At 31.6% G+C, this 13731-nt stretch overlaps 1 protein-coding gene across 1 annotated transcript; it reads left to right on the top strand.

The window, feature by feature from the left end:
- Window positions 1–8766: 8766 nt before the first annotated feature.
- On the top strand, window positions 8767–13086 carry LOC18442022 (Sucrase/ferredoxin-like family protein). The gene is made up of 5 exons (XM_006852246.4): window positions 8767–9287; window positions 9786–9871; window positions 10176–10481; window positions 11190–11273; window positions 12421–13086. The coding sequence occupies exons 1-5, from the start codon at window positions 8799–8801 to the stop codon at window positions 12815–12817; spliced, it is 1362 nt and encodes a 453-aa protein (XP_006852308.2). The 5' UTR covers window positions 8767–8798; the 3' UTR covers window positions 12818–13086.
- The last annotated feature ends 645 nt before the right edge of the window (window positions 13087–13731 follow it).

Genomic DNA, 13731 nt, shown 5'->3' with positions numbered 1-13731 from the left:
GAAGCATTGGTTGGTTAAATACCTGATCATAAACGAGGACCTCGCAACCTGCTGAAAATCTTTGTGATGGTTTTAAAATATATTTTTATTTTTAATTATAAAATTTAAAGTTTAAAAAATAGTGTAGATGGAACAGATTTATGAAAACTTAAAAATCTTGAAAATTGACTGTCCAAATATGAATTACAAGATGCATTATTTTTAAAATTTGAAATTCATTTTTTTTTCTTATGAAAATGATTAATTTGTGGATACTTGGGCATCAAATTTTCTTATAGTGAAATATTTGAGGTGGGCTCTAGTTTGATATTTTAGAGCCTCTGTATTACCCCCTGCCCCCAACGCCTCTTCGCCAAACGAAGAGAGTACGTTCTCTTTGGAAACCATACTATACCCTGCCTGTGTGGGTGACCTTTTCTAGCATACATGGCCTCCATACTCTATATTTTTTCTCGTGTTTTCCGTTTGTAAAAATTACTGTTGTCGCCTTTTTTTTTGGTCGAGTAGTTTGGTAGAGAATAATTCAGTAATTTGGATCGATAATTCAGGAAAATGAAGAGATTGAAGAAGATGTCGCACATAAAATTCGAATTAAAGTTGGGTTGAAGAAATGGAGATCTGCCATTGGAATTTTATATGATCGTTTTTTACTAATGAAGTTGAAGGGTAAGTTTATAAGATAATTGTGAGACCTGTTTTGTGCTATATGTTTGAATAATGGGCAGTCAAAAAGTGATATATCTATAAAATGAGTGTAGCAGAGATGAGGATGTTGAGATGAGTGAGTAGTACAGACAAGAAGAGATAAAATTCAAAATGAATATATTTGAAAATACTTAGGTGCGGCACCAATAGGTGATCAATTGAGAGAGAAAAAAGTAATGTTAGTTCAAGTGGTGCAGACCCATAGGAAATGTGAGTTAGTTCGAGGAGACAAAAATATATAGGTTTATGGTTTATGATTTTACTGAAGGTATGACTCTTAATAAAACATAATGACAAGATTTGTATATTTGATTTTTAAAAAAAAAAAAAAAAAACAAGGAAGGAATCTCGTACTTGTGATAGGAGTTGAATTCAATATGCCATTATGGAAACCTATCACCTTCACCGTTTAGCTTTTTTTTTTTTTTGATAGGTTGTGTATGGTGTGGTCACCGCCTTTGGTTTGGCCTTTTCTATAGGTCGTGTATAGTCTAGTCATTGGCGAATGTGTTGTGTAGCAAGACCCTTTGCAAGCCACAACCCGTTATACTAGCATAGCGATTGTGAATGTGTATAAGCCTACCATACGCTTTAACACCAAGAAATCATTTTTTTTTGGTAAATCAAAATATTTTAACGGCAATTTAGCGTTTAACCGTCTTAGGATCTTAGTTGTTACTTTTTTTAACTTTTTCATCTTGATTAAGTTGGAGATATTAGGTGGTGCCGCTATATGCTTTTGTTTATTTAGGGGCCAGTTTGGATGACAATTTTATCTAGAATAGGCTATCTTAATTAAATTTAATATGCTCTGGATGATATTATTTTGTTGGCTTTTAGGTATGTATCTTGTATTATATATCATATTGTTATTATACTTTTTCTGAAATTTCTAGTCATTTCTAGCAAAAAAAATATATTTGATTTTCAATAAATTATTTTTGAATGAAGAGAAGTCCATCGAAAAAAACTTTATCATGGCATTGATTTATGATTGAAATTGTTAAACAACATAGAATTCATTATCATATGATTTTATTGGAATACTAAATTACTAATGACAATGAGTATATCAAACAGGTCATTAGAAACGTATAGAATTGACATTTTCTACATGATATGTTTTCCATCCTCCAACCAGCGTTTGAATGATCGACACCGGCTGAGTACTCAGCCCAGGCCTGAGTACTCGGCTTAAGCCAAAACGTGTTTAAAAAAATAAAAAATACAAAAATTAAATAAGATACATCTAAATGGGATTAAAAAGTAGTGAAAAATATATTTTGAAAAATCAAATTGTGTTGGGAATATTTTAGAAAGGGTGCAGTTGGCATACGGATGCATCCGTAACTGTAGAGGTAAGGTGCACTTTCAAATTTTATCATGGTATATAATTTTGATGTAAAATATTCTTAGGATTATCTCAAAATCTAATTTTATATCTAATTATAAAATTTTAAATTTTAAAAATGGTTAAAATCAAGTAGATTGATAAATATATGAAAATCTTGAAAATGGATAGTGTAGATAATATATTGTAAATAGCACTATTTTTGAGACTTAGAATCTTTTTATTTTTTCGTGGTCATACATCTCGATGTCGAGATGATCAATCACAAGGTTTTTCAACAATAAAACTACCTTTTTCGATTGGATTTTTTAGGTGCATCCGTAGTTCTAAATTATGAGGTTGTATCTTTATATAAACTTTTTCCTTTTAGAAATACAAGGAAAAATATAAAAATAAGTATTCATAACAAAAATATTTTTCCATCTTTGCCAAAACGATCGAATATTAGAAATAAATTTCTTATGTTTTTATTTTGTATAATTTTTTATTTTGTTTAAGATTCCTGAGTTAGATACACGCATGGATACTCGGGTGAGTCCGAGTTGGGTTGCCCCGAGTAATCAAACATTGCATTCAACAATGTTTGAACTCTAACCAGGGGCCCTTGGGAGCCATACCCCATGTTTCCCCTTTTACAAGTCTTATGCTCATTCATCTTCACCACGTAGCATGAAATACAATAGTCGTCACCGCTTTAATTTAATTTTCCATATAACGGTGCTCAAGCGATTATATGCTCCTGCAGGAACGTACAATAGATTGTAAAACCAATGGTTTAAAAAACGGATCGGTGACCCGGATCGGGCTCCTAAAAACCCATCCGGATCGGTGAATCGACGATTCAGATCGGAAATCAGGTGAATCGGTCATAATAAAGCTTCAAAAAAATCCGAAAAAATTATTAAAATTCATGATAAATATTGTTTTTTAGGAATTCAATAAGAAATGAGGGTACTCCATTAAGAATTTTCATGTTTTTAAATGAATATGCGAATATTGATATGTTCTTTCCCTGCATGAACCGCCATTCAGCATTTAATTTACATCACACAAAAGGATAAACATAGAATTATCATGGAATAAGTATATCAACATACATGGACTACAATAAAGCATAAAATTAGTAACATACGATCTAAAAATAAAATGATAGACGACGTTGTTGTTCTTCTTGGTCACACTGGTGCCATTGATTGAATTCGTTTGACAATTCATTGATTCGATCAAAAAACGAATCATCGATATTAGCGGGCGTCTGATTATTCTCAAATCAGTCATTCCAACTAAAAAAAATCCATGAACAACAGATAAAAAAAATACAGTTTTACATTAAAAATATAATAACATGCATTTTTTTGCATAAATAATCCATCAACATACAATTTTTTCAACAAAAACTTTAACAATAAAAATTTAAAATATGGTTTAATACCTCATGATAATTAAAACCTTGTCACGATTTTCACATCTTTTCGAAAAATCATCATTTTTCAAAAAATTCGATCATGGAAAAAAAAAAAAAAAAATTACAGTAAACTCAAACAATAAAAATTAAAAATTGGGTTTAATACATCATGATAATCAAAACTTTATCACGATTTTCACATCTTTTCGAAAAATCATCATTTTTCAAAAAATTCGATCATGGATAAAAAGAAATAAAAAAAAAAAAGTACAGCAAATTTTAAAAAAATTCGATCATGGATTACAAAAAAAAATTCGATCATGGATTAAAAAAAAAATTCATAAATTTTCAAAAAATTCAATCATGGATTACAAAAAATTCGATCATGGATTACAAAAAATTCGATCATGGATTACATAAAATTCTATCATGGATTACAAAAAAAAAAAAAACATAAAAAAACAAAAAATTCGATCGTGGATTACAAGAACAGAAAAAACAATTCGATCATGGATTACAAAAAATTCAATCATGGGTTACAAAAAAAAAAAAAAACAAAAAATTCGATCATGGATTACAAAAAAAAAAAAAAAAACAAAAAATTCGACCGTGGATTACAAAAAAAGAAAAAAACAATTAGATCATGGATTACAAAAAATTCAATCATGGATTACAAAAAACTCTATCATGGGTTACATAAAAAACAAAAAACAAAAAATTCGATCATGGATTACAAAAAAAAAAAAAAACATTTCGATCATGGATTACAAAAAAAAAAAACAAACATTTTGATCATGGATTACAAAACATTCGATCATGGATTACAAAAAATTCTATCATGGGTTACACAAATAAAAAATAAAAAATAAAATTCGATCATGGATTACAAGAAAAAAAAACAAACATTTCGATCATGGATTACAAAAAATTTGATCATGGATTACAAAATATTCTATCGTGGGTTACAAAAAAAAAAAAGAACAAAAAATTCGATCATGGATTACAAAAAAAAAAAAAAACAATTCGATCATAGATTACAAAAAAATTGATCAAGTATTACAAAACATTCGATCATGGATTACAAAAAAAAAAAAAAAAAAAAAAAAATATTCTGTTCTTCACAGAGCCATTTTACATAAGCGATTTTAACTAAAAAATCCACCTCTAAGTGAATAAATTACATCCAATTGAGTATATTTTCTGATAAACAACAATATAAGGAATCAAAACCCTAAATTTTTAACACATTATTTCTAATATATCATGAAAACAAAATCAAAAGGCGGAAAAAAAAAAAAAAACAGCGGAATTTTGGTTCCGCAGACATCTCAGTATTCATCTCAAATTTCATGCTGTAATTGACCTGATTACGTAAAATTGAAAATTTTAAATCATACTAGACACAATAAAGATTAAAACCCCTAATTATTGAACTCATTATGTTCAAAATATGCCGTGAAATAAATCAAATGGCGGAAAAAAAAAAAAACCCAAACTTCTTACCTGATTTTGTGAACCGAAGCCTTCAATCTCCAAAAACCTCTGTTTTTCTCAACGATTATCACAAATTAGTAACAAAAGGTTTTGATTCACAGCTTTACGATCAAAATGCCTACAAATTTTGAAAGATTCATGCCCTATTTGGCATGAAACTTTCAGAAAGGGCGAAAACCCTAAAAAAGCAAGTTTCGTGATCTAAAAACACCAAATTTTTCAACCATTTAATCCTTAAAAAAGCTGAATAAAGCTGTTTACAGCCTGCAAATTAGATCACATGCCAAAAAAACAAGAAAAATGATAAAAAAATGACAAATTTCAAAGAATCCCGTGAAGAACACTGTGCAACCCGTGTTCTTCACGGACTCACCGATTCCGCACAGTGACTCGGCGAGTCACTGTGCAGAATCGTCCTGTTCTCTCTAGAACCGGACGATTTCCGATTTTTTAGCCGATACGATCCCCTTTTTGCGATTTCCGAGTCGAACCGAGCGAGTACGGTTCGACTCGGCGTTTTTAAAACACTGGGTAAAACCATCTAAGATTCTTTAGGACCAAATTTTGGGGATTGAGGCTGCAGCTTCCTCAACTTAGCTAGCAATTTTAACAAAAAGAAAAAAATAAATAAATTCATGTGCTCCATATATGTCTTAAAAAAATGTGGACTGAAAATGACTGTCACAATTGTGATTTGTATGTAGGAAGTCAAAATCAATTTTTTATAATACTCATATGTTGTGATTCCCAAGTAGATTTTAAAACTTCAAAACAGAAATCCTCCTGTGCAAGTCTTTCACCCAAGGGAGCAAATGTATAATATGCTCCGAGGGGGTAAGTTATAGGCGCCCGTACATTAGAAAGTCTAAGGACCGAAATGTTATTTAAGTTAGAGCTTAGGAGGAGCGTAACTAACTAAGATTTTCTACAAAGAGATTATATACAATTTTGTATATAGAGGTTATAATTATTTCCACTCATTATATGTCAAATTGGATGACTTGAGATGTGTAAAGATGTTAAAAAAAAATTTCTTTTGAACTTTACGGTTATTCAATGGTAATCTTACAACGACCTATTATGAAATTCAAAAGACAAAATGAATGTGACCTCCATGCACAAAAGATAAATAGCCGTTTTTGATAATCCCAAACCATATTTTCCAATTGCATCGTGCGACACTCTTTCGCATCTTTGCCATTATAGCCCGCTCTCATGTTATATTTAATACAATCTTACGAAGTTTGTTGTTTGTCATCGGTAAAAACAAGAGAGAATGGGAGCGCCAATCACTTCCAGATAAGTTTCCCATAACATAGCAAAAATAGAACACCACATTTTCAATTTCACATGAAAACAAGAATTAAACATTCAACAGAATATATTTCGTACTTTTTTTCCAATATATTCCATATAAATATTGTAATCCCTGCAAACTTTTGTATATTATTATTTTTATTCTAATTTTACCCTTGAGATTGAATCCGAAGTCACTTACTAGAGATTTCAACATTCTTAGTTATATTGTTTTTTTTAGAAGTCAGTTTTTAGGGAAAAAAACCAGTCACTTTAGATATTGAAACTCGTCACTTTTGATTTGAATATTTTAATATCTGAAGTGACCTTGATTTTCTTGAAAAATAAGTCAAAAAAAGAAAAAACATGGACCCTATAAGTTATTGAAAATCTGAAGTCATCAACTCGCGTGGTGATGTCGAATTTGCGATGTCCGGAGTGAGGCTAAATTGGAATTAAAAAACCGATGACAAAAAAGACACGTGTAATATATAAGGGTGCGGTTTTTTATAAGGTTGCAACTTTAAACAATCCAATTAAAGCGCACCTTAAAATTTTTTCAAATTTTGTTGTAAAAAATTATTAGTATTATTTTAAAATCTATTTTCAAACTTAATTAGAAAATTTTAAATTTTAAAAATGATTAAAATAAAGTAGACCTATAAATATATGAAAATCTTGAAAATGGACGGTCTAGATTATGTTCCAAGATGCACAATTTCCGAAATTCAATTTTTTTTTTTTTTTTTTCATATTCATAGATCTCAATGTCGAGATGATTGATTAAAAGGCTTGTTCAACATTAAAACAATATTTTCGATAGATTTTGAGGTGCATATGTGATTCTACATTTTAAGGTTGAAAACTCATATAAACTTTTCCCAATATATAAAGCTTAGGGGGGTTTTTTTAATTATAATATTTATGTGGGATATACGCGGAAATTTTTCTTATATTTTCCATTTAAAAAAGTGCACTGGGAAACTCTATAGGGTGTATTTTGCATAAATTGTCAACTTTTTTTTTTTTTTTGACCAAGAAATTTTTATTTGCACATTATAAAATTTTCGTAATAACTTGTCAACTTTTAACAATTTAAATAAGACACACCTCCAAACCTTGTCGAAAGATGTAATTTTGATGTTGGAAATTTTAATGATGATCTAGAAATTTATTTTACATCTAATTATAAAATTTAAAATTAAAAAACTAATGCAGATTATCCAGATTTACAAGTACTTGAAAATAGATATTATAGATAATGTGTTACAAGATGCACTATTTCTTAAACTTGAAAATTTTTCTTTTCCATTTTCATACATATCAAGGTTTGAGATGATCAATTGAAGGGCTTTTCAACATTGGAATAACCTTTTTTAACGGGTTTTTTAGTTGTGCCTTGAATGTTAACGGAAAAAGTTTATGCCCTAAACAATCAAATTAAGGCGCACCTCAAAAATTCACTAAAAGATGTTGTTTCGATGCCCAAAAATCTTCAAATCGATCATCTCGACCCTAAAATGTATGGACATAAGAAAAAATAGATTTGAAGTCTTAAAAATAATGCATTTTGTAATGCATTTTGTGGACCGCCAATTTTCCAAGTGTTTATAGATTTGTTCAATCTACACTATTTTTAAAATTTCAAAATTTATAATTAAAAATGAAAATAAATCTTAAGGCTATCTTTCGATAGTATTTAAATATGCACCTTACTTTAATTGTTTAGGGCCTCAGCTTTATACAAACCGAATCCATCTTTTCTAGTAGAAAAGCATGGATTTGTCTTTCTAAACGAATCGCTTGGTACAAAGTAGCTACAATTAATTTTGACCATTGTATGTCAAATTAGATGATTGCATTTATTTCATTTGCTGAGCTCAAACTTCAAATGAAAATTTCTTAAACTTTATGACACATCCAAGCTATCAGATTTCATATTGAATGGTTGTAATAAATTGTGACCTCCTTATACCAAAGGTAAATTGTCTCATTGTATATAATTCTATTATTAAATAACCATAAAATTGGCATATGCACTTAAATTTATGGATGAAGTTTTTATAAGGCCTACGCTTTATGAAAGCAAAATAAAGCCTCACCTCAAATTTTTGTCCAGAAAGCACTTTCGGTGACATAAATCTCTGCAATGAATCTAAAATCAATTTCCAATACTGACAATAAAATTTGAAACTCAAAACACAGTACAGATCTTGCGAATAAATGAATACTTATTTCCCGGGTGAAATAGATGGTCTTGATAATTTATTACAATATACACTCTTTTAAATTTAAAATCTTTATTTTTTTTACTGATCAATCGATGTAAAGGTTTTCCAATGCTTGAATTGATTTTTCGATGAGCTATGAGGTGAGGCTTCACTTATTTTGATAGGGCTGCAGCCCTGTGAAACCATTTTTCTAAATAAATATTTCTTTTAAATTTTTCTAAATTAATTTTTCTAGCATTTTCGTCCTTTTCCTTTCTTATTTACCGTTTAGTTTTTTTTTAAAAAAGCCTGCTCCTTGACCTGGCACTGCTCTTAAATGGAACCCAACCGTGTTCACCATTTCATCTCCTTTTCTCGAATTTTACACATCTCTCCTTTTTCTCTCACTTTTTTAAACCCTAATTTGGTTTCCCCTCTTGAATTCTCCCTTCCTCTCTCTGCAGGAACTCTAATTTGTGCTATGGCTGCACCTTTCAGTGATAACACACCTCCCCTCCTAAGTAGCTCAAGTAGTTTTAGTAGGACGGGATCAGAATCCTCTATAAACCCTAGTTCTTTTCAAAATGCTACTTTTACTTCGGAATCGAGTGGCCATGAAAGAGAGCTTGAGGAGTTAGGGTTTCAGCGATCAGAAATGTATCAGCTCCCGTTGGTAGGGACTGTTGATTCATATGAAAGGCACTTGTTTCTCTGTTACAAGAACCCTGAATCATGGCCTTCTCATGTCGAGGCTTCTGAGTTTGATAGACTTCCTCGCCTTCTTGCTGCTGCTATCAAATCAAGGAAAAATGATATAAAAAAGAAGGTAGGAATCCCTTAATCCTTGTTTCATTTGTTATCCTGAGGTGTTCTTCTGGTTTTTGTTTTGTTGATTGTCATTGATAAGTTTCTTTTGTGATTTTTGTTATTTTTTTCACTTGATATATGAGATTGTTTTCATGAAAAATACATAAGTTTCGAATGATTCATCATCCACAATAGTTTTTTCTTCCCTGTTTATATTTTGTAATCGGTTCCAGCTCAAAGTTATGTGCATTTGGTTTATTATTGATGATCCTTTTCATATCTATTTTTGTTTCCATGTTGTTTTTGTTTCTCTCTCCCTCTCTCTGTTTTTTTCTTCTTTTTTTTTAGTGTTTTTGAAAGGCATATGGTATCAATATCAACTACATATACAGTAGTCATGTCTCATACAACATGATGGCGTATGTTTTCTCATACAACATAATGGCGTATGTTTTTGAATGAGTGTTGTCTATATGCTGCCTTCTATTTCTTGTGATTTGTAGACTTTCTTCGACAGACTCGCTTGACCATATGTGAGGGACGTGATGGAACTGAGGCTTCTAATGGAGATGTCTTGATTTTCCCAGATATGATCAGATATAGGTGAAGACATTTAATTATGAATAAGAGAATTGGATGCAGTTGTGGCACAAAAAACTTGGGGCTTTCCTGATAATTTGTTCTGTGGGTTTTCTTTCTAATACAATATGATTTATGTTTCTTTTTTGAATCAGAATTGTTACTTGAACATTTGATTACTGAAAATTTGAGTACCTTTTGGAGTGAGAATGGTTACATGAAAATCTTAGATTCCTGAAATTGTGTTTTTTTTTTTTTTGAGAAATTAAAAATTTGATTTTTTTTATTACAAATGAAAAGTAAATTTGATTATTTTGGCATGGTGCAGGGGTTTGACTCACTTTGATGTTGATTCTTTTGTCGAAGATGTGATTGTGAAAGGCAAAGAGTGGCTCTCAAGAACTCCTGATGTATTAACCGGATCGCATGTATTTGTATGCGCTCATGGTAGTCGAGATCGAAGATGTGGGTTTTGTGGGCCTGTTCTAGTCAAAAAATTTAAAGAGGAGGTTGAAGCACGACAGCTTAGTGGCCAAGTCTTTATCAGCCCATGCTCACACATTGGGGGGCATAAATATGCAGGGAATGTGATCATATTTTGTTTGAATATTGGTGGGGAAGTTACAGGCCATTGGTAATTACCTATCTCATTGCAAAATGACTAAAAGCTGTACCTTGACTTAAATTTCTTGGTTATGTGTGTGATTGAATTCTCAATTCTGTTATTTTCTTTGTTAGGATGTTACTTTATATATATATATATATATATATATATATATATATATCATTGTACCCAACAAATTTTGAACATTTCTATACCATTGTTTTGTACATAGAGCATTTTTTTAATAAGTATATTTTTGGTCATTAGGAAGGGTGTGACATCACCCACGTAGAGTGCACGAGTAGCATTTAATACTGTGATGTCACACCACATGTAGGTGACGTTACATCCCTTCTAATGATAAAAAATACCCTTACTAAAAAGCAACTCCATGTACAAAATAAGGTTATCTAAGTGTCGAAATTTATTGAGTACAATGATAAATTATTTTATAGCGTGAGCACCCTAACATAACCCATATGTTTATGTATATATATATAAGGAAAATGTACAAAAAGAGTGAGCCACCCACAGACTGGGTGTTTGTATATAAGTGTATTTTTGTAATTTTACTAATATTGTTGTCACTTGCAACCTCTAATTTATTTGAGTGGCATTTCTGTGCTTGAGCTTTTCAATTCCTGATGCTTCTTCAGTTTGAATGATAGGAAACATCAATTTTTATTTTTTTTGGAATTATTGGTGCTAGAAATAAATGTTTGCCTGTTTCTCATTCAGGTATGGCTATGTTACTCCAGCCGATGTCTCTGTTCTGCTTGACCAACACATGGGGAAGGGAGAAGTTGTGGATCGCCTATGGAGGTTCGCAGGCATTGCTACCCTTCTTACACATTCTTTATTTGCTCCTAATATCAATTCTTCAGGTTCTGTTTTTGTTGCTTGCATAGATCATTCAACACTATTGGTGTCTGTATATTTTTCGTTTTACTAATTTACCTTGATTGCTGAAACAAGTGTAATGGGGTCTGAATCTTGAGAGCAAACGCAAGAAATATGGCTGAATGGCCAAGTTGTGCATTCTAGATTGGACACGGTTTCTATGCGGCCAGCCTGCATATTGTAGAAAAGCGGGCTTGGCAATAAATATTTTTTTTAAATATAATTTAATCCTTATTTTTAGAGATATATAATCTTTAACATGGAGATCATGAATATGGAAAAAAAAAAAAAAAATTTGAAAACTAGAAATAATAATTATATTAAAAAAACATTTGGACCGTTAGTTACACTTGTTTTTAGATGGACCACCTATTTGCATCCATCTTTAAGATGGATGCTTTATACCTCCGGACCGCATATTGTAGAAATGCGGTCCAGCCCGTATGAAACAATTTTCTTTCGAGATTTAGTTTCTGATATAACCACTACAAGAAGAAGAACAAAAAAAAAACCCTCTCCTGGATAATACATTATAATGTCTTTTCTTAGAAAACCACACATTCTACCTTTACTGGCCCATATCCCACCTCTATTGCATTAATCTTGTAAAGTACCTTTAGCATCTCCTTTAGTTCTTACTTACTGAAAATCAAATTTTCAGAAAATCCATCACTCCAAAAAACATGCAACATCGATATTTTCAATTTGGGAAAGCAGGTATTATATGTATCAGCATTATGCATCCCCATGCTGAAAATGTTTCGCAAGATAAAATAATGGCAAATGGGCAGTCAGGTTTTGGTGTACATTTCCTCTTATGTTTTTCTATTTTTTCCTTTTTTTCCTCTTCAGGTTTACATATACTGTTTTTTTATTTTTTTTATCCTCATAATCTGGACTGCACCTATCAATGTGGAGTTCTAAGCCTGGGTTCCAACCCATATTTACTACAATTATGAAACCCTGCACATCCACCCCCTCCCTGACAAAAAACAGAAAACAAAGAAAGAAGAGACCATATATTTAGAAACTGAGACAAAATTAACAAGGCCAAGTTTCTTATATGCAGGGGTCAGATGGGTTTATCGAAAGAGGAGCAAAAGAGAGCCCGGGACCAGAGGCTACAATTGATTGGCAACAAAGCTTATGCTAATGGTATCTTCCCGGAGAAGACTGAGAAAGAATGCAATGAAAGGCCTCCTCAAATCAATGGCGTGAGTTGTTGTGGAGAAATTGGCAAGACTTCTTGCTGCCAAGATGGGAAGCCACAGGAGGTTCTTACCGCCCTTGGGAGCGACAAGAAGGCGGCAAGGAGCTCCATTAAGAATAAGAGCACCAGAGGCAAAATAGACCTTTTTCCTTGGCTTGATACATGGGAAAGAGAGGATACATTTGCTGCCCTTGCAGTCATTGGGGCTGTAGCTTCTGTTACTGTTGCTTATTGCATCTACAAGAGGTCACACTGAAGCAGTGCCATGTTAAAAGAGGTTTTTATGCATTTTGGAATGGAAAAACCCTTTGTATGAGCAAGTTGAGTGTAAGAAAAATGAATGATGTTTTTTTTTTGTATGGGCAATATATCAGTATTCTTTGTAGGTTAGGTCTTGAGTTTTAAAGGGATTTTTCTTTTGCTAGTATGAGCAGGTTGATTGTCCCTCAGACTTGGTTTAGTCTGAAGTCCAAACTTAATGTAAAAATGTTATTCTCCCATAATAAAAGTATTGTTATATGATCATATGAGAGAGAGAGAGAGAGAGAGAGAGTTCCTGGTTTGTCCTTGGCAACTCTTATCAACCATCTGAAAATTTATTGTGTGGAGATTGTATGGCATAAGGTTGTTTGCCTTTGTTTCATGGTCACAATCATGCCTAGCAAATAATCAAGAACACAATCCATCTTAGTAAATAAGGCCACAATCACTCTTGGCAAATAAGGTGGCTAAGGGTGTGTCACAAATTTTAAGTTAAATTTAAGAAAAATTTTGGGCTTTTCAGTGGTGGTGTCGAATGGTACACCTCTAACCATTGTATTTTAAATCTAAAGATTAAGGGTATTTTAAATCTAATGGCTAAAGGTGATTATAACATTCTTGTAACAAACCTGAAATGAATTTAATAGCTCATGCTTTTCCTCAACTTTATATGTAAAAGGAGTACGAAATTTTAAGATATCCTATAAAAATAATTTGGTTTTACTTTTCAAAGGATGCGTTTCACTTGACTTGGATAGAAAAAGTAAAATATACTAAAGAGCAAAATTTCTGAAAAATGCACTTTTATGTACAAAAGAAGCCACTAAGATAAGGTTAGGCCCCTAGGTTTTCAGCCCTATAGTGTACTGTTGGCATCCTACACAAACTTTTTCTTTAATTGGCATCCAA

Source organism: Amborella trichopoda, chromosome 6, assembly GCF_054954075.1.
Source record: "Amborella trichopoda isolate Santa Cruz 75 chromosome 6, AtrichopodaSantaCruz75HAP2 v2.0, whole genome shotgun sequence".
NCBI lineage: Eukaryota > Viridiplantae > Streptophyta > Magnoliopsida > Amborellales > Amborellaceae > Amborella > Amborella trichopoda.
Note: the sequence above shows the minus strand (reverse complement) of the source record. Positions and strands in the feature narration are given on the sequence as shown.